We start from the raw sequence: 19,327 nt of genomic DNA, 5'->3' as shown, positions 1-19,327 counted from the left end.
GAATGTGTGCATATATCGAATTCATCAAATGAATCTTCAGCTAACAATTGTTCAAGAACGATGTTAACATCACGTGTAGGAATGTTATGTTTTCTAGGATTCGACATTTTCAGCAATTGAGAATTACTATAGTTTGTAAAGGAAAATACCACTACTAAAATCAGAGTGCTATAAATAGAATGATATCACTTGTTTTCAAAGACTATTGATATACTAGAGTGATGTGAAAATAATAATAAAAGCAAGATATTTCATGGCAAACTTTGGGGGTAAGGTTAGGATTGTAATCTGCAAGTTATCTCAGGGTAAACGCTGTAGGCACAACCACCACCAGTGAGTATTCTTGGGGTGAATGGGAATGCCTTTGGTTTTAGCACAATGTATCAAAAGGTAGATGTTTTTATTTATTCTGTTTAATGATTCATTTTGTTACTTTAAAGATGTATCTCTTTGCTCAATTCTGAGAAAGTTTCAGCCATTATCTCTTCAAGTATTTCCTCTCGCTTATTATGTATTCCCTGTTTCTGGAACTCCTGTTAAACACTGATCAGAACTTATTCTCTCCTCCATGTCTCATGACTTTTCATTTATATTTCCCAACCCTTTAACTCTTTGCAACGTCTGAATATTTTGCTCATATTTATCTTCTAATTTACAAATTCTCTATTCAGTGGTTTCTAATTGTATTGTGTTGGTTAAGCCATCCATTAAATATTTATATTTAGTAATCATATTTTTATTTCCTGTATTTCTGTTTGCTAAACTTTTCATAGTACCTTGTTATTTTCGATTGTTTTTCATGTCTATAGTCAATTTAAAGATACTTAAGTTACAGCCTTTTTCAGGTTACTCTATTATCTGAAATTCAGAGGATTTAATCTCATTGTTTGTTGTGTCTATTGATGCTTAGTCATGGTGAATTCTGTCCTTGCATGTTTTGGAAAGTGAACTCATCTTTAATACTTTATCTGTGGGAATCTCATACAGTCTTGCAAGTTCTTCTGCCAAGCACCCAAGGTTATTACTGGCATGGAACCAATTTTCTGTACTTAGGGGAGAGGAGGTTCCCAAATCACACTTGTAGTGTAGAATCAAACCTCAAGCCCACATGCAATGCAAGCCTAAGGTATCAATTTCTCAGAAATTGTCTTTGTAATCCAGAGCTCTTGCAGAGATAAGTACTAATGAGCAAAATTTTCCTGGCCTATTTTTTTGCTGAAGATGTTTCTGAATCTTCAGGGCTCCTGTCTTTATATGTGGTTCTAATTTTACCTATCTTGCCTCACATAGGACTAATTTCCCATTTTCTGACCCCAAATGGGTATGAAAACCCATCCTGTAGATTATTGAACATGAAAGTTCTCTCTTTCCAAGAGCCACACCATCAATTCACAGCTAAAACTTTGGTTTTGAACTCCCTCTTCATTTCTGGCACCTAGAGACTTCTCTCTCTCTCTCTCTTTTTTTTTTTTTTCATATAAACTCAGCAATGCGTTTTGAATTTTGTAATATGTCGTGTCCAAAATTCACACATCTCAGTAGCTTTACTGACTCCTATGCTATTCCATTTAATTGGCAGAAGCAAGAGAGAATCACCTGTCTCAGTTCCAACACCTGCAGCTGTGTCTGTGTCCTCAGTTCCTGCCCCATCTATGAGGACAACTCTAATTCTATCCCTGGCCCCATCCTGGTCTGCCTAAAACCACTGCATTGAATCAGCCCATGCCCAGCAACATCCCAAAATATAACTCAACATGGACAAGGAACTTAGGGAGGTAAAGAAAGTAAGTGAGAATGAATTCTCTTAAGGTATGGAGCTTGGATCTGTTCTAGGATACAGGACCATTTTAAATCAACCTCAAACCCAAGCACGCCTTATTTTAAAAACACATCACACACATGAATTATACAAAATGGGCACCTTGCTGCCCAGGGAAGGCCATGACAAACCACATTGCAAGAAGAGAGATGCTCAACAGAGGAGCCTGAAGTTGCCTTCTTCTGCCAGGAAGGTGGGAAACAGCCCACCTAAAAAGCAGTTCTACTTTCTCAGAGCAAAAAAAAAAGAAAAAAAGAAAAGAAAGAAAGTCATGGGCATGGCTTGTGAAGAAAGAATTTCAAATTCATTACCTGTGTCTCCGTACTCTCCAAAGATATTAATAAAGACATCAGCATCGGTCCCTGCACCAATGACATCACCAGTGTACACCTTGACTTCATACTTGTTACCTGAGAATGAGGACAGAGAAAGCTTCAGCTCATTAGGATTCTGAGGAGAGAAGAACAGAGGCCTCGAGGTAGTTACCACGGCATCCCTGCTTCCTCTCCATTCAGTGCATGCATCGTCATCATTACTGTCAACAACTGAGCAAGAAACAAGCTGCCTGACATTGGTTCCAAGTGGTCATTACTAATATGTATGTATCAAATCAACACATTGTATACCTTAAACTTACACATTGTTATATGTCAGTTACATTTCAATAAAACTGGGAAAAAAGTCAAATGTTTATTGCTATCCATGATTTAATGCTATCCAATTATCCAAATAATTGGATAGCATAAATCAGAGGTAGAGGAGACTTTTTCATCTACTAACATGTTGCTTTGAGATGCATGAATCAGCCCAAATCCAAGGTGTCACACTGAACCAACCCACCAGGATATCTCTCCTAGATACTGAAATGTCTCAGTTAACTGAGCCCCTGCATCTACTCTGCCTTTTCCAATCTATTCTCTACATTTCATCACAGTGTGAAAATTCACTAGGGAAAATGAATTCTGCCGATGAAATTGTCAAGGCCATAACCAATGCAAAGACTAGAGGCACCAAGGGTAGCCGGCAAATGCACACTTTGGGGTTACCTCATTTAAGGGTCTGTATCTTCTTCCTGTATCTTTGCTTCATTCATTGAACAGAAATTTATTCTCTGTAACCCCTAAATGCCTCAGCCTTGGCCTTGGCCTTGAGATAGGCTCAATGTAAACTTGACAACATACTGAGCCCTGCCCAGGTCTTCCCAGCTGGAGCCTGCCTTAGGGTAGGGAGCAAAGGGCAGGGGTTGCTGTGTGGTGTGGGAACGGAGACTCCTCTAGCTTTTCTTTGTGTGTCAACAATTCCAAGGGCTGAGGAAACTCTCCCTTCTCTTTTTCCGTCCTGCAATGGCTTCCTAATTTTTATGTAGCAGAATCTTTTATTCAGATGTCTTATACCCAGTATGTGAAGTTGATAAAAATTAGAGTTGTTTTAACTGAGGCCCAGCGTCAATCCCTTACCCACCTTCTCCCTAGAGCCTTGCCTGATGTGCCAGCCCCCAAGGGTCTTTATCCTCTGGACTCCTTGGCTCTGCCATGTTGTCTGTGTCAATGATTTCCAAGTTTGCCATCTATTGCTTTCTGCTGTTTGCTATTTCCTGCAGGTAAGGCTCCTAAGTTCCTCAAGAATACTGCAAGGGACCCACAAAGGACAGCCCACCCACACAGCCCTGAAGGCTGGTCTTTGACCTGCTGAGAACCCTGAGCCAGGAGAAAGCAATAGCTTCTCTTTCTCTTCTCTATGCTCACTCAGTGAGACCCATCACAGGGAAGGGAAGATCCTCCAATCCTTGTCACCAACTGAAGGCTCCAGTAGGATAGTCACTCACAGATTCCTACCCGCTATTACTTCACCATGAAGACCCCTCTGAAACAGGAGAGAGAATCGGGGCCTTTAGAAGACCTTGGCAATCCCAAGGTCAGTAGCTTAAAACTTGGGCCACATTCAGGCTTCCTGGGGAGCTTATTGACAAGGCAGATTTCCAGGCTCCCCTCCCAGATTCTGAGACATATGATTACATAGGACCAGGGAGGCCTTGGCCATGTCTAGCTAATCCTGCCCTTGATCATCATCATCTTCCAAGTTGCAGAGGCCCCCTGTTGGGTGGTTGGTTTTTTCTTCCCCTGGAAGGCAGAGCCTCTGAGAATCATTCATTTTGGATCATGTCCTTTCTCAGGTCCAGTCCAGAGCTTACTTCACCTGAAGGCAAGACCCCTCTGCAGGGTGGCAGGTTGCCCACTCCCGAGGCTGGTGATGCCACAGTGTGGTGGGGCTGAGGGGGTCTCCAAGGGCCACTGCTAAGCACTGGACAGTCAAAGGAGCACTAGGACTCAGAGGGAATTGGGCACAGTGAAGCGGGAGAAAGAATGAAGAGCTGTGGAAGGACTGGCAGACATTCCTGAAGGCAGACTTAGAATCAGTGGGCTGAATTATAAAGAAGAACATTTTAGCTCAACCAAAGCAACATTTGCTGGTAACCAGGGCTATTCAACCAGGAATGGGATGCCCTTGGGGAAGTGAGTTTCCCATCCCTGGAAACACCTAGGCAGTCACTACCCGTCAAGGGGGTTGTGAGAAGATGCCAGAGGCGAGAGAATGTGGGAACACTAACGGTCCTCTGTAACCTGCAATTCCATGACATTTGAGCAGGAAAGGCAGCCCTGCAGGGTGTGGAGGGAAGCCAGGAGATGAAGGCGGTTCCCCAGGTTCGTGCAAATGAGACCTGGGAAGCAGGAGCCCACGCAGAGCTTTGGGACACACAGACCCCTTGTCCTGGGGACAATCCAGAGAAGCAGAGCATCAGGGCTGAAGGGAGATAACGTGGAGACAGCTGAGGAGCAGGGATCGAGAGGCCAGACAGAGCTGGGACGGAGTTTCCAGGCCTTTCTGGCTGAAGTGGACAAGGAGCCAAGCCCAGGGGTCAGGATGCCAGGTCAACATAGTGCAGGAGGAAGTTGATTCTAACACGAAGGTGGACTGTCTTCTAACTGCTGAGAACTTTCTATGGCAAAATGGGGCCCTAGGTCCCCATATAGTTGGCTGAAAGCAGGATCCCCGTATGTCAGATGACCTTCAATCACACTGGGGGTGGGGCGTTGCCCAGAGATGCAGCAGGGTGGGTAGGCACACCTCACGACCATTCTTTAAATGGTCACGTAGAGGAACAATGAGGCTAATTAGATTACTGTTTTCCCCTTCGCCTTTTTTAAAAAAAACATTTCCTCTTCATGTACTACCCCAAACTATATAATTTGCCACTTTCCAAAGAAGGCCTAGGGACCTGTGCCAACCCTAAATTGTAATTAAGTACATATATCGATGAAAGAGCAGGCTGAATAAAAATAGGGCTTTCTTCTCTCCTACCTGACAAACTGTCAGCACAGTAGATCAAACCTTCCTCGCCAGTGGTCATATGAGAGCCCCCCAACTTCCTGTGATCAGAATTTCAATGAGTGCCAACTTACAATTCCAGTTACAAGTGGATTTTGATATGTTGAATTCATTCCTTAAATCTGATGATCAGGGAGAGGGCAAAACAGGAACCTGGTAAAAGAGGAAGAGCTAAAGAGCCAGTAAAAATCCCTGCCCCAAGGCCAGAAGGGAATGAGGCCACTGAGAAAGATGATGAGAAGAAAGGGTGGAAAGAGGAAGGCCTGGGCTGACCCATGTTCTAGGGCAAATAATACTAGATGGCCACACAGGCCTTGCAGCCCATGAAATACTAGCGTGGCCTTGGAGTCATCTGATCTGCACCAAGGTCACATGATACAGGCAGGGCAGGTACTGTTGATATTCTCATTTATAGATGAGGAAACAGATTCAGAGGGCAAGGTGGCTGGCCCAATGACACACGGCTGTTAAATGATGCAAGGGGAACTCAAAGCCATGTCTCCTGTCTCAGGATCCGGGGCTTTTTCCAAAATACTTCATGGTCTCTCATACTCTATAGCCGAGGAGCAGCAAACTTTTTCTGTAAAATGCCAGATAGTAAATATTTTAGGTCTTGCAGGTCACTCTGCCTCGATCTCAACTACTGAATTCTGCTGTTGTGTCACCGAAGCAGCCACACAATACTGCGTAAACACTGTGAAAACACGTGGGCATGACTGTGTTCCGATAAAGCTTTATGGACACAGAAAGAGAATTGATTTCATAGAACTTTCCTGTGTTGTGAAATGTTCCTTTTTTTAAATTTCTTTTCAACCTTTTAAAAATATAAAACTTTTCTTAGCTCAAGGTCTACACAAGGACAAGTGGCAGGTGTTTTTTGGCCTTGAGGATGTAGCTGGCCAGCCCCTGCCCTAGGCTCTCTTCTGCTCTCAGGCACTGTTCTCTGTGATTCTAGGCAGAGGACTGTGGGCAACTCTATGCTCTCTGGCCTGGAATGAGAGCAGAGCTGCCTGGTGCAGGATAACCACAGCACATCCTAACCACTGGCTAAGTAGCTCAAGGTTCCAGAGATTGGGGCACTATTGCCCTTTCTGTGTTGAGGCAGAGCGGGTAAGAAGGAGCATGTCCTGTGCCTAGATTGAGAAGGCAGGGCCAACTTTCCCTACCTCCATGATGCTGTGTGACCAAGCTGAGCCCAGCGTTCCTCTGAATCCAGTGGAGTAGGGGGCGTGGGCTGGGGTTTCCTGACGGTGGTGACAGATGGCAGCACCAGTTCTGCAACGTGAGGTATTGTATCTTCGACCCCTTGACTAGCTGAGAGTAAGCAGGGAGCAGAGATGGGAAGAGGAGGGAAGATCGGGTTGGAGGAGGAGCCAGCAAGTTCATCAGCCTTCCTGAGCAAGCACAGGAGAAATGGGACCTAGCGATGGATCACGGGAGTTGTTGCCCAAGCCGGGGTTGGCCCATGCTTAACCCATCTGGCATATTATCTGTTATAAAATTCTCTCTAGAACTGATTTTTCTCTGGCCCTTCAGCAGGGCTCCCATTAGCCCATATAGTGCTTCTGTACAAATTAGAAAAAAGGATCCCTTCCTCAAGACACTTTACTGCCATCTGTTGGATAACTGTCATAATAAATGCACAAGTCTACGACCTCTATGAATGTGAAAGCTATCTCCTTACACAGACATACTTGGGCAGTGTACCACCTGCACACCTGAACCCAGCAGCCTACCTTTCTGGCCCTGGCCTCCTTTTGCTAGGTCAGTATGAGCTCTGAGAGGCCAAACTAATTTGAGCATTGATTTGAAAATTCTATAACAAGGAACACAGACCAAGAATTAAGTTAATCACACGGTGACTTCCAAAACCAAACAGAAATGAGCTGAGGTCCTGTGCTGGTGGACTTAGTTGCAACCTAAAGACAGGTTTCCTGCCTCAAGGCCACAGCAGAGGGCGGCCTGTGTCCTTCTTGCCCAGGGGTTACCCAAGCTCAGCCTTGCCTTTTTATTCTCCGCAGGCCCCATCGCAGAGGCATAGGCTGCTCCCACCAAACAGGAAATCTGTCCCCTGCAGGCCAGCCGGAAGCTGCCTGCGTGGGCTTCCAGAAAGGCAGGCACTGGCAGGCCCAAGCTGCCTCCTGCGCTTGGTGCGCCAGCCGCCCCCGCAGCCTCCCCTGCGCTGTCTGGAACAGTCAGCACACAGCAGCGACAAGACACATCTCCGCAGAGCCACCTTAGGTGGAAGGAGGGTGGCGGGAGCGGGGGAAGGGCACAGTCACGAGGGGGCTGGAACCCACAAATCCTGGTACCATGTGCACAGCGGAGCCTGGCTGAGCAGCTCATCGTGTTCACAACCACAGAAGTTAAGCAAATGCCAAGTAGCTAAGCCTCCATCCCACTTGCCGAGGAAGGCACCATCCCACATCTACCATGATCTGAGTCTCAGAGAAAGCAGCTCACGTGATCCAGGCTTTTTTAGGAAGCAGAGAATCATGAATGAACTGATGGTGAACTGACTCATGGAGCTTCTTTCCCTCGCCTTTCACCCATTCTCAGATCCTGTATAATTAGATCGTGGCTTTATTTATTTTGCCAGGTGAGGAGTGGAGAGAGAGGTTGGAAGGAAGATGACTGAATTTGATTTAACCCTCCCCCCTGAATCTGCAATGGCTCACACCCTGACACCCATCACTTCCGCTCACTGAGAGCCAGACGCAGAGAAGTGAGATATCGCAGACTCTGTGTGGGAGGAGATGAAAATGGTGAGGAGAGAAATTCAGCGGGACTGCCCGGGGGATGGGGGATGAGGGATGAGGGGGAACGGGCTCCCCCGGCCAAGGAAGGCCTCTGACGAACCAAGCCTGCCCAGGTGTGGAGAGGGGGTGGTCAGTGGAACCCAATACTACATGCCTGGAGATGGGCCATGGCTGCTGGCCACTGACCCTCCCCCTCAAACAGCCCCCAAAAGCTTTCCTCTTCCTTCCCTCGGGGCCGGCAGCCTGAATCTCTCACCCGGATTCACCCTATTGTTAAAATAGTACTGGAACTTTCCTGCTTTCTCAACCTAGCTGTCCTTGCAGACACATCCACTTATCAAAATAATAATAAGAGCCTCTGATGGTTACCAAGGACCTACTATGGGCCACTCCTTTTATCTCATTCGATCCTCATCGTGACAGATCCTATTGCTACTATTATCACCATTTACTGATGAGGCAATGGAAGCAGGAGGTTCAAAAAGGTAACCAAGGTCCCTCAGTCAGAAAGGGTGAAGCCCAGATTTGGACTCTAGGGATTGGGCAAGAAGTCTCTTTCTTAAGCTGTCATTTCACCTACCCTCGGGTCTGGGTTAAACCCTACCTCCCAAACCCGCGGCGTTTCACTCCATAACTCCTGGGGTCTGTGTCACTTACTTGGCATCTAACATGTGCTCAAACAGGCCATGGATTGACCTCAACTGAGCCTGGTTATGCACTGACATTAAAACATCACTTCGTCATTAACAGTTACTCGTGGAAGGTAATAAAAATAAAACAAAAAACGAAACAAAAAAAACCCTCTTTCCCTATATCGCCCCCAAATAAATATACAGCTAGTATATTTTCCTAAGAAGCTGTTCAAGGTAACCCTGATACCATCAGGTGTTGAAATATAGCGTGGAGTAGATAAGCTCTCACTCCTTTAGTTCATCGTGCTCACTTCCCTCTTCCAGTTCATTGCCGAGGTCACAGAGCTATTTCCTCAGGCACCTCAGTCTCTCCCCTTGGCTCCCACTCCTGCTGCTCTACCACCGAAGCCCTTTCCCTTCCACCTGCACCCCAGCAACCTTGGCTCCATTTCTTCCCTTTCTAACCCAGGTTCCACTCCACTGCTGGAGCGTGTCACCCCACAGCACTGGGAAACCAGCACGTCTCATAGTCTGCTGGAGGAACCAGAGCACCAGGCAGCCTAATTGGAGGCAGGTGAGTATGTGTCAAAAGCCTTAACATTCTGCAAATCTCGTGAACCAGCAATTCAATCCCTGTGCATAATAGTTAGTTTATATTAGGAAATAACTGTGTTCATAGATTACCTGTAAAGATGTCTACCACAGCATTATTAACAAAAAATTAAGAACAGCCTAAAAAGATCCCAAATGGGGGATTGTTGAGGTAAATTATGATATTCGCCCATTCATGAAATATCATACAACCATTTAAAATAATGGTTTAGAAGATTATTAAGTGTGATAATATAGTATCAAGAAAACCTGATCACAAAGTTGACCATATTACAGTACCATTTAAAATCAATATGTTTAATACATTCATGCTCAAAAATAGAACAGGAAGGAAATTCACCAAAATATTAACAGGAGTGTCTCCAAGGCTGGCCTACCCAGTGATTAAGTTCAAGGCTTGGGGTTTACTCTTGACTCCATTACTTGTATGCAAATTATTTAACCTCTCTATGCCTCAGTTTCCATTATCTGTAAAATGGAAATAATAATACCTCCCTTGTAGGGTTGTTATAAAGATTAGATAGATGATATTTAGATATGAAAAGATGATAGACAGATGATAGATGATTGACACAGATGGATGGATGATAGACCAGAATTATGCCTGACACTGATTAAGTGCTCAATAAAAATTAGCTATTATCATCTTTGGGTGATGGAATTACAGAAGAGTTTATTCTTCTTCTTCTTGCTTATTTGTCCTTTTGAAATTTTTTTACAACGGCTATATTTTTCTCTGTAATTGAAAACTAAAAATCGAAGTCACTCCAAGTTAATACTTGAATAAGTCCAGACCTCTGTAGTCTAGAAGAAGCTGTGAAGAACCCCCACCAGTCTACAGGAAACGCCTAAAGACAATTCGTGCGCATGACGGACACTCTTACACCCTTGAGTTGGCTTTAGCACCAGGAACCTTTGAGTTGGTCACAGCAGTTATGAAGCAGGAGGGAAGGCTGAGGATGAATGGAGGAAAACAGACATGTAGGCCACCAGATGGACCTCTGGCCCCAGGCAGGTGGGAACCCCTTCTGTGATTCTCACTCTAGTCAACACTTGGAGCTCAGGGGAGGGGTCCAGCAGGAAACCACAGGTGGCTGGAATGGACACCAACAGCTGGATCGGGACCAAGGCAATGTCTCTGTCATAAGTTCAAGTTTCCATGCAGACAAAAGCAGCACTGAGAAAGTGCTATTTCCATAAATAGAAAAAAGATATGAAGGTTATTATAAACACCTATTTGAAAATCAAAATAACCAAGTATAGAGCAAATATACAATTTCATGCATTCCCAAAAGATTCTGGCTGCTGAGCATGACTGGTCCCGGGGGGCCTGAGGCCACAGTGAAGCTGAGCTGGAGGGCCTGTTCCCAGCTGTATGAATGCGATACTGTGCCATCAGAGTCAATCGGTTCCCTCAAGTGCCCTCATTTCTGTTTGAAAGTCTAGCAAACTCCTTCTCAACCATGAAGTCTTAGCTTGGGCATCGCGGTGAAGCTCTCCTGATTCCCCCTTCCTCTGTGCTTCCATTGGCTTCCATTGTTCATCTCTCAGAACACTCTACCCCTTTGCACTGATTACTTACTGGCCTGACTCTCTCCCTTTATATTCTAGGCTCCTACAGAGAAAGGCTTCTATATATTTAACCTGAGCACAGGATCTGGTGCACAGAAGATTCCCAATAAATGCCCATGGAATCACTGAATTACATTGGAGGAGCATAAGCTGGCATCTTGAGCTCAGGTGACCAAGAGCAGGTGGCTTAACTTCCCTGGGCTTCTGTTTTCTCCTCTATAAATCAGAGAAGTAGATAAGGTCCCTTTGGGCCTGAAATTCTCTGGTACTCTTTACTGAGGCCTCATTCAAAGCAGTTCCTTCTTCCCACTCTTTCCGGAGATGATTTTCTGCAGTACTAGGTGGGAGCAGATGGGGTGGGTGGGAAGCTGCTGTGAAGTTCAGAGGAGGCAAGCACTGCAGGGCTGGCCCAGCTCTCCCCAACCTGAAGCCCTCACAGCTGTGATTCTGTGGGCCCAGGACCACCTGCATAGGGTTCCAAGGAAAAATGGCCCCCGAGCAGCACCAACAGCAACTGGAGCTCAGAGGGCCCTGGATAAAGTTTGAGCTGGGTTGAGGGGAAATGTCAGAGAGAGGGAAGAGGCTTGGGACTAAAGGTGTTCCCTGCAGGCTTCAACTGCAATCAAGGTCATGAGCCTATTCTCAGTTGTCTACGTGAGACTGTCGAATTCTAGAGGGATTCCTGGCACTGAGTGGCTCCAAAGTCCTTTCTGATTCTGAGAGGCCAGAATCCTGAGTCTATGTATCTCAGAGTCAGAACAAGCCTGAGGGCAGGAAAAGAAGACGAGGAAGCATCAGGATCACAACAGCAACAACCACCATGATACTTGCACCATTTACTGAGCACTTACCCCATGCCCGGCCCTGCACCAAGTCCTTTATGGTTCATTTCCCCAAGTAATCAGCTCACCCACTTAATGAAGTGGGAATTAATGTTATCTGCTTTTTACATATGCAGAAATTGAAGCACAGAGCTTAAGGCATCTGCTCGTGCATGCGTAACTGGCAGAGTGGCAGAGCCAGGTTTGACCACAGAGAATGGGGGTCCAGAGACTGAGCTCCTGGGAAGAGGGATGGGCACTGTGCCAAAAAATGAAAAATATGGGGTGAGGGGGATGAAATGGGGAAGGAATACCCGCCGCAGAAGGGAGGGCACCAAAAGCCAATCTCCTCTCGCCCTGTGGAGGAGGGCTAGCCCCTGACCCATCCTTTTCTGTTTGGTTGTGAAGGTAAACAGCCTACCACCTAGTGCACCCACTCTACCGAGGAAGAAACTGAGGCTCGGAGAGGAACTGAGATCTACTGCAGGTCTCATCACTACTGGGTGGCAAAGCCAGAACTAGAACTCAGAGTTGTAGTCTCATGTGCTTTGTGCCGCAGAGAACTATATTTTTAAATTAATAATTTAATTACTCTCTGGTATCATCCAGAGAATCTGGGAACAAGTCAGGGCTGCTGGTTTATTTGGCAGAGCCCTTAGGATGGGAGATTTTTGCATCAATCACCCAGGCTGCTTTCATTTTGCGTTTGCTTTTGTATCATGCAGTTCACTGGTGGATCCACAAGCCACTGCAGGTAGCGCGATCTGCACGTGCTCCTAATACGTTAATCACAAATCTTTTCTTGTCCCATCCTTTCTTCAGATGCACCCTGGGCACTGTGCCCAGCATGGTCTTGCTGAGACTGGATACACATCTGGAGCTGTGTGATAACCATTGTGGAGCACAGCGTGGGCTGTAATGAAATCACAACCCAGTTACCTGAGTGGTAACAGTGCTTGTGTCAGACAAACACAATCCCATCTCTACGAGTCCCCCAGGCTCCGGGCAGCTTTCAGGCCCAGCACGGGCTGTCCCATTGGTACAGCTCTCTTTCTTTCAACAACCAGCCCCGTGGTCTCTGGCACATCACACAAAACTGGCTGCAACCATATTTATTATTAATCCACCAAAGAAGAGACTGCTCCTTAGGAGAAAGCTTATCCCTAAGGAGGCCTAGGGAGCAGGTCACAGCTGGGAGAAGGGGAGTGGGCAGGACCCATCTCAAACTGGGCCTCCCTAAGAGCAAGGGCCCTCTCCACTGTTGGCAGGGCCTGGGTCTGAAACACTGATGAGCTGTTGTGCCTGGGAACTGACAGCTCTGGGGTGCGAACAGCCCCCAGGCCAGCTGGAACTCAGCTCTTGGCTTCAGAGGCCTGTCTCATTGCCAAGTTGGCAGAGCTTTCCCTAAGCAATGTGCTGTGGGCTCAGTACTAATTTAAGCCACGTGATAATCTCAATGCTTTTCAAGGTGGGAGGGTTTGTGGGTTGGTCCTGGAATGGGGACAATTACGTGGCCAGAAGGCAGGAAATGACATCATATCAGCAGTGAAAAGGCCAGGCAAGGTCTGCCCTAAGCAGGTCTAATCCACACCTTCCTACCAGGTGATGGCTCCTGGCCCAGGATCTTTCAAGACCCAACAGTGGGTCATCTCAAATCCACCCAGACAGATCATACCATCTTATCCCACCTCATCTAACTCAAATATCCCCCCACCTCCTCCCACACTCTCTCTCTCTCCTTCAGTACTGCCCCACCCCACCCCCAGCCTCGGGAATGTGGCTGGAGACTCCCTGAGGCCAGAGAGGGATGGGTCGTCCCATGCTTTCAACCAGTGAAACTGGAAGAGTGCTTATCGATCACACCTGGATATTTTGCCCCATGAATGTCACGCCAAAAGTAACAACATCAAGGTAAGGGGAGTAAAACCAGTGGACAGGAGACACATGGCAAGAGAGATGAGAAGATGCTTAGCTAGCAGAACACCAGCACAAAGAGGGACCTCAGAGAATACCCAGTACGACCTTCTGGTGAGATGAGGGACAGCCTGGAGGGAACGGGTAACTTGCGTAAGGTACACAATGACCGAGGGGCGAGACTAGAAGCCGGCTCTCCTCCCCACTGTAGAGCCCTGTCCAACCAGCTCTGTACTGGTCTTCATAAGTGGGTGTGTCTACACATGGCCCCCACCATATGCACATGAGCCTGTTTCCTACCAATCTTCACTCAAGCTCCTAAATCCCAGTGCCCAAGTTGGCAGGTATCAGAGAAGGTATTACCCTTGAAGAAACCTGTACTTGGCTGGGAGACCAGGTAAACACACATTAAGTAGTTAGCACCCAAAAAAAGGCAAATAGCGGTCCCTGAGATCTGGTGTTTCTCAGCCATTTCTCCATCTCAAAACACCTGGACTACAACCCACGCCATCTGCCACGGTGGCTCATTCTGTCTGTGATTCAGCCAAAGTGAGTCTAAATCTCAAGGAGCAGATTGAAAAGTTCCTCCTCTGCCTGTGAGATTCCGTGCACACCCCCTGACTACAGCTGCGGTGGGGGACCCAGCGAGAGTCACCACAATCTAGTGGGTTGCACAGACTTGGATTTCTCTGGAGTTTGTAGGGGCAGCAGAACCTGAGGTAAGGGAGCAGGTGACACATCCCAGAGAGGCTAGGGCCTGAAAACCAATGGTTTCGGGTGGCATGGGGAAAACTGAAGAAGACAAAAGAGAGCAGGTGAGGGGAAGAGGCGCTGGCCCCGACATTTCCTCTGACCCTGGCATGTGTGTTAATGGAGGTTTTCTCTCTAATCAACTTGAGACAGAAGTCTGGGAGCAAGGAGAACCCACTCAGGCAGTGGTCAGGTAGGCCCCTGGGGCTCTGGGGAGAACAGCCCCACTGGGTCTTTGATGGGTTTGATGAGATGGGGCCTGAACCCCAGAGACTGCGTTCAGCAGTCTGGCTTCCACTCCACAATCTGGGAGCAGGTGGGTAGAGGGTGTGCCATCCTATCTCTCAGGCCTCAGTCCCATTTCCTGTGGGTTCCTTGAAGCCTCCTCATGCTTTATTAGTGCTAGGGAGAACAGTGTTCAGAGCCACAGCCTGCCAGACACTGGAGCCAACACAATCTGAGCAAACAGGTTGAGACAGGGGAGCTGCTGGCCTGAGACCAGGAAACAGAGGAAGAGGGTGAGAGGTGGTCTATGCGTGCTCACCTCAACCTCTGTTGCATATACAAAGTGGGGATAATAATAGACTTTCCCACCTAGGGGTGCTCTGGATTTTAAATAAGACACTAATTGTAAAGTGTATAGCACATGAAGACACGGGCTACAGAAGTATATTATCCAAAGGGCATGGAACTAGTAGGCGGCATTGCTGGGATTTGAACCTATGACTCTTATGACTTGAGACATAGAGCTCTGAACCACGATGCTCTCCATCCGCTTTGTAGCTGCCTCGTACTATGGCAATCTGTGTCCTCTACTGGACTGTGAGCACCTTGAGGGCAAGTCCTATGTCCTTACCCTAAACCCAATACCTAAGAGTAGCTCAGGGGGCATCACCGATGGCAGCTGTTAATGATGGTGCTTCAATTCAAGGCCTGGGAGACTATGCTTAGATTCTGGCCAGGGGATGCCATCAGTGTGTAGATGTCAGTGTGGCCACTCTGCTCCTCTGGGCTCTGGGTGGTCAAGAGGGTGAGCCATTCCAGATAGGAAGAAGGAAATCCTCCAGGAAGGAGGTTAGGCATGCGTGGTTAACGAAGAGAATGTCAAGAGGTAGAATGCTGGAGGGAAAATTCACTACACTTCTGGAGCAATTTGATAGCCAAGACTGTGTTCCCAGGGATAACCAATGCGGATATGCCGAAAACGTGGCTGCCTCAGGCCCCAGGAGGTACAGGACCCCTGACACCCACTCTAATAGGGAGACAAGCACAGAGATGGCTGCTAACTCCTTGTTAGGGTGTACTTATGTCGAGATTCTTAATCAGGAAGTATGATGTCTGCCTGGACCATTCCACTGAACTGTGGGGAGGCAGCCAGCCCTAACCAAGCTATCCACTCCAGCTGACTCATATGGGTAAGGAAGGAGAATCCTGGAGGTTTCTCCAGCAGCCTGGAGACCTGAACAAGAACTGAGAACGGACTTGGGGTGGAGATGGCATTTTTGTCTTTTCTTCCAGATGAATAAGAGCCCTTTGACTACAAAGCCAGTATGGTGTATTGCCACTGTTAAAAACAATAAATGCAAATTTAGGATGCATTAAAAGAAGCAGGACATCAAGATACCCCAAATAGCCAAAACAATATATAAAACAAGTACAAAGTTGGAAGTCTCACACATCCTGATTTCAAAACTTCCTACAAAGCTATAGTAATCAAAACAGTGTGGTACTTGCATATGGGGCAGAGCCCTCATGATGGGTCCTTCCACTTAGACCAAAGGAACAGAATAAAGAGCCCAAATAAACTCTCGGGTATATTATCAAACGATTTTCAACAAAGGTACCAAGGCCATTCAATGCGTAAAGGACAGTCTTTTCAACAAATGATGCTGAGAAAACAGGATGCCTACATGCAAAAGAATTATATTAGACCCTTACCTTATGTCATATAAAAAGAATTTACTCAAAATGGATCGAAGACCTAGACATAAGAGCTAAAACTAAAACACTCAAGAAGAAAATTCTAGTCATGGGAGAAAAGCTTCATAACATTGGATTTGGCAATAATTTCTTGGATATGAAACCAAAAGCACATGCAACAAAAAAAAGTAGATAAACTGGACTTCAAAAAAAGTTAAGTCTATGGCCATGCCACCCTGAACGTGCCCAATCTTGTCTGATCTCAGAAGCTAAGTAGGGTCAGTCCTGGTCAGTACTTGGATGGGAGACCACCTAGGAATACCAGGTGCTGTAGGCGTTAATAAAATTTTAAAAAATTAATTAATTAAAAAATAAATAAAAAATAAAAAATATAAAAAAATTAAAAAGCAATAAACATAAATGTTTCCACATGAGAATTAGATGAGATAATTATCATAGAGTACCTAATACACAGCAGATACTAACTACCACTACCAAGAGTGCTATAACGCAACTAATAAAACTACTAACCAATTTAAAAACATTTAAAAACATTTTACATCAATGCACACTATCAACAGAGTGTGCATTGATGTACACCCAAAGGCAGCCCTTGGGTGGGAGAAAATATTTTAAATTATGCATCTGATAAGGGGTTAATATCCAGAAATATATTCTGAATAGATGCTTACAAATCGACAACAAAAAAATCAAACACCCTGATTTAAAAAGACTTGAATGGACATTTTTCCAAAGAACACGTACGAATGACCAATAAGCACATGAAGAGAGGCTCAACATCACTAATCGTTAGGGAAATGCAAATCAAAACCACAATGAGATACCACCTCACACCTAGGAGCATGGTTATGATTTAAAAAAAAAAAAACAGAAAATAACAAGTAATAGGGAATATGTAGAGAAAGTGTAACCCTTGCTCATTGCTGGTGGGAATGTAAAATGATGCAGCTGCTGAAAACAGTATGGCAGTTCCCCTAAAAAGTGAAACATAGAATAACCATATGATCCAGTAATTCCACTTCTGGGTATAAACCTCAAAGAACTCAAAACAGGGACCCAAACAGATGTTTGTTCACCAGTGTTCATAGCAGCATTATTCACAATAGCTCAAAGGTGGAAACAACCCAAATGTCCATTGACAGCTGAATGAATGAGTAAAATATGATATATGTATACAATGAAATATTATTCAGCCTTACAAAGAAATAAAATTCTGAAACATACTACAACTTAGATGAACCTTAAAGACATTATGCTAAGTGAAATAAACCAGTCACAAAAGGATAAATACTGTATAATTCCATTTACATGAAATTCGTAAGTAGTTAAATTCAAAGAGACGTAAAGTAGGATAAAAGGGCTGCGGGGAAAAGAAATATGATGTTATTGTTTAATAGGCAGAGTTTCGGTTGGGGAAGATGAAAATGTTCTGGAGATGGATGGTGGTGATGGTTACACAATAACATGAATGTACTTAGTGCCACTGAATTGTACAATTAAAAATGATAAGATGGTAAATGTAATGTTATGTATATTTTATAATAACAATAATAAAAAGAAGCAAGACAATGGAGTCCAGGGGCCCCCTGCACTCTGATGAGTCCCATCCGAAACACGGGGTTCTAGCCAAGGAGGTACATTCTGGAGTGTCACTGATAAACCAGAACTACTCGGGAGGTAGGCTGGACGCACACTCCAAGAGGCGAGGTTGAGGAGGAACCTGGGGAAGTAATCCTGAGAGGAGAGAAGCCTGTCTTCACACCACTGAAGGGCTGACATGAAAACACACTGTGTTGTGTTGGCGGGGCTGGAATAGACAAGCAGAAGTCTCAGAGAGACCATGTGGGGTTTACATTCAGGCAAATCTTTCTGACAACCAGTGCCACTTAGTGGTAGAATGGGTTGCCCCGGGAGGTTGTCACTGTCCACCATTCAAGAAAGCCTGGATTCAAGGCTGGAGAGGCCACTGGTGGGGATGCTATGAAAGGGATTCCTGTGGCAGTAGGAGACTGGTCCAACTGACCTCTCTGAGCCCTGGCTGTGATCCCACAGGCTCTGATCTCTTAGGTGCCAGACTGTTTGCCCTTAGACTTGCCCTGCCCAAGGCGCAGGCAAAAAAGCACATTCCACTAAGATCTAGGAGACTCACATGCTAGTCTCAGCTCCATCAGTGATTGGCTGTTTGATCTCGGAAGGGTCACCACTCTCTGGACCTCGGTTTACTCATCTATGTAATTAACACCTGCCCGCCCTTCCTCACCTCCTCACTGTCAGAGGTGTGGTAAGTGAAGCAAGGGCTCTTGAAGAAGAGATAACTTCCTCAGATAACCTCCCCACTCTCCTCCCCTCCCTCCTGGCCTCTGCTTCCCTTCCTCCCAGATCAGGGCTGGCAGTGTTTCCCAGGGTGCAGTGTGCATACACCTGGTTGTACACTGGGTGCTAGTGGGGACATGGGAGGTTATCTAGAGTCGTGTGTTCATTTTAATTGTACTAATGTAAACATGATATTTGTACAAAATAAGTTTTTTATAACAATGATATTAACATTCTTTTTAAAATAAACTTACAAATTACTGTAAGTTGCAAAATATGATTTAAAGAATAAATTAAAAGGGAAATGGTACTAGAATGAGGCAAAAATCACGAAGATGGAATGCAAGTGTCTAGGTTTGGGGAATCCCCGTAGACTGAGGGGACCGACCTGGCTCCCTCAGCCCCACAACAGATCCTCAGGGCCTGGCTCCCTTGGCCCCACGACAGATCCTCAGGGCCCAGTAATCGGACTCAGGGAAAACCAGGGGCAACGTGTTTGGGTTGGCCCTGCTGCCTGGTTTCCTCAAGGTACCAGGTGCAGCGATTTTAGCAGCCAATTGAGAACAACTGAGAAACTGAACTTGGTTCTGGGATCCTCACACAACTGGGAGTTAATTGACTTCTACCTCCTTCTTTTGGAACCTCATCACGCCTGCCTTCTCCCCAGTGGGCTCCATGAAGGAAGAGGGGGCCCTGACTAGGCCATTGATTCCAAGGTGCTAGGAAAATGTTGAGTGCCTCCCCGAAAAAGTACATTTAAAGAGAAGCCCAGAGTGGAAAAAAATAATCTCCAAGAGATTCGTGAGG

General features: G+C 45.9%; 1 protein-coding gene and 1 pseudogene across 2 annotated transcripts in view; one reads left to right on the top strand and one right to left on the bottom strand.

Moving 5' to 3' along the window:
* LOXHD1 (lipoxygenase homology domains 1) overlaps positions 1-19,327 on the bottom strand; it is a 146,079-nt gene that overhangs the window by 110,969 nt on the left and 15,783 nt on the right. For both annotated transcript variants that reach the window (XM_023530906.1, XM_011361105.1), the window contains exon 5: positions 2,131-2,229. In XM_023530906.1, the coding sequence (XP_023386674.1) occupies positions 2,131-2,229 (99 nt within the window). The remainder of the gene's footprint in view (positions 1-2,130; positions 2,230-19,327) is intronic.
* LOC111741517 lies at positions 16,405-16,523 on the top strand (annotated as a pseudogene).

Source organism: Pteropus vampyrus, unplaced genomic scaffold (assembly GCF_000151845.1).
Source record: "Pteropus vampyrus isolate Shadow unplaced genomic scaffold, Pvam_2.0 Scaffold3, whole genome shotgun sequence".
Taxonomy (NCBI): domain Eukaryota; kingdom Metazoa; phylum Chordata; class Mammalia; order Chiroptera; family Pteropodidae; genus Pteropus; species Pteropus vampyrus.
The sequence above is the reverse complement of the archived record's forward strand: the minus strand, read 5'-3'. Positions and strand labels throughout refer to the sequence as shown.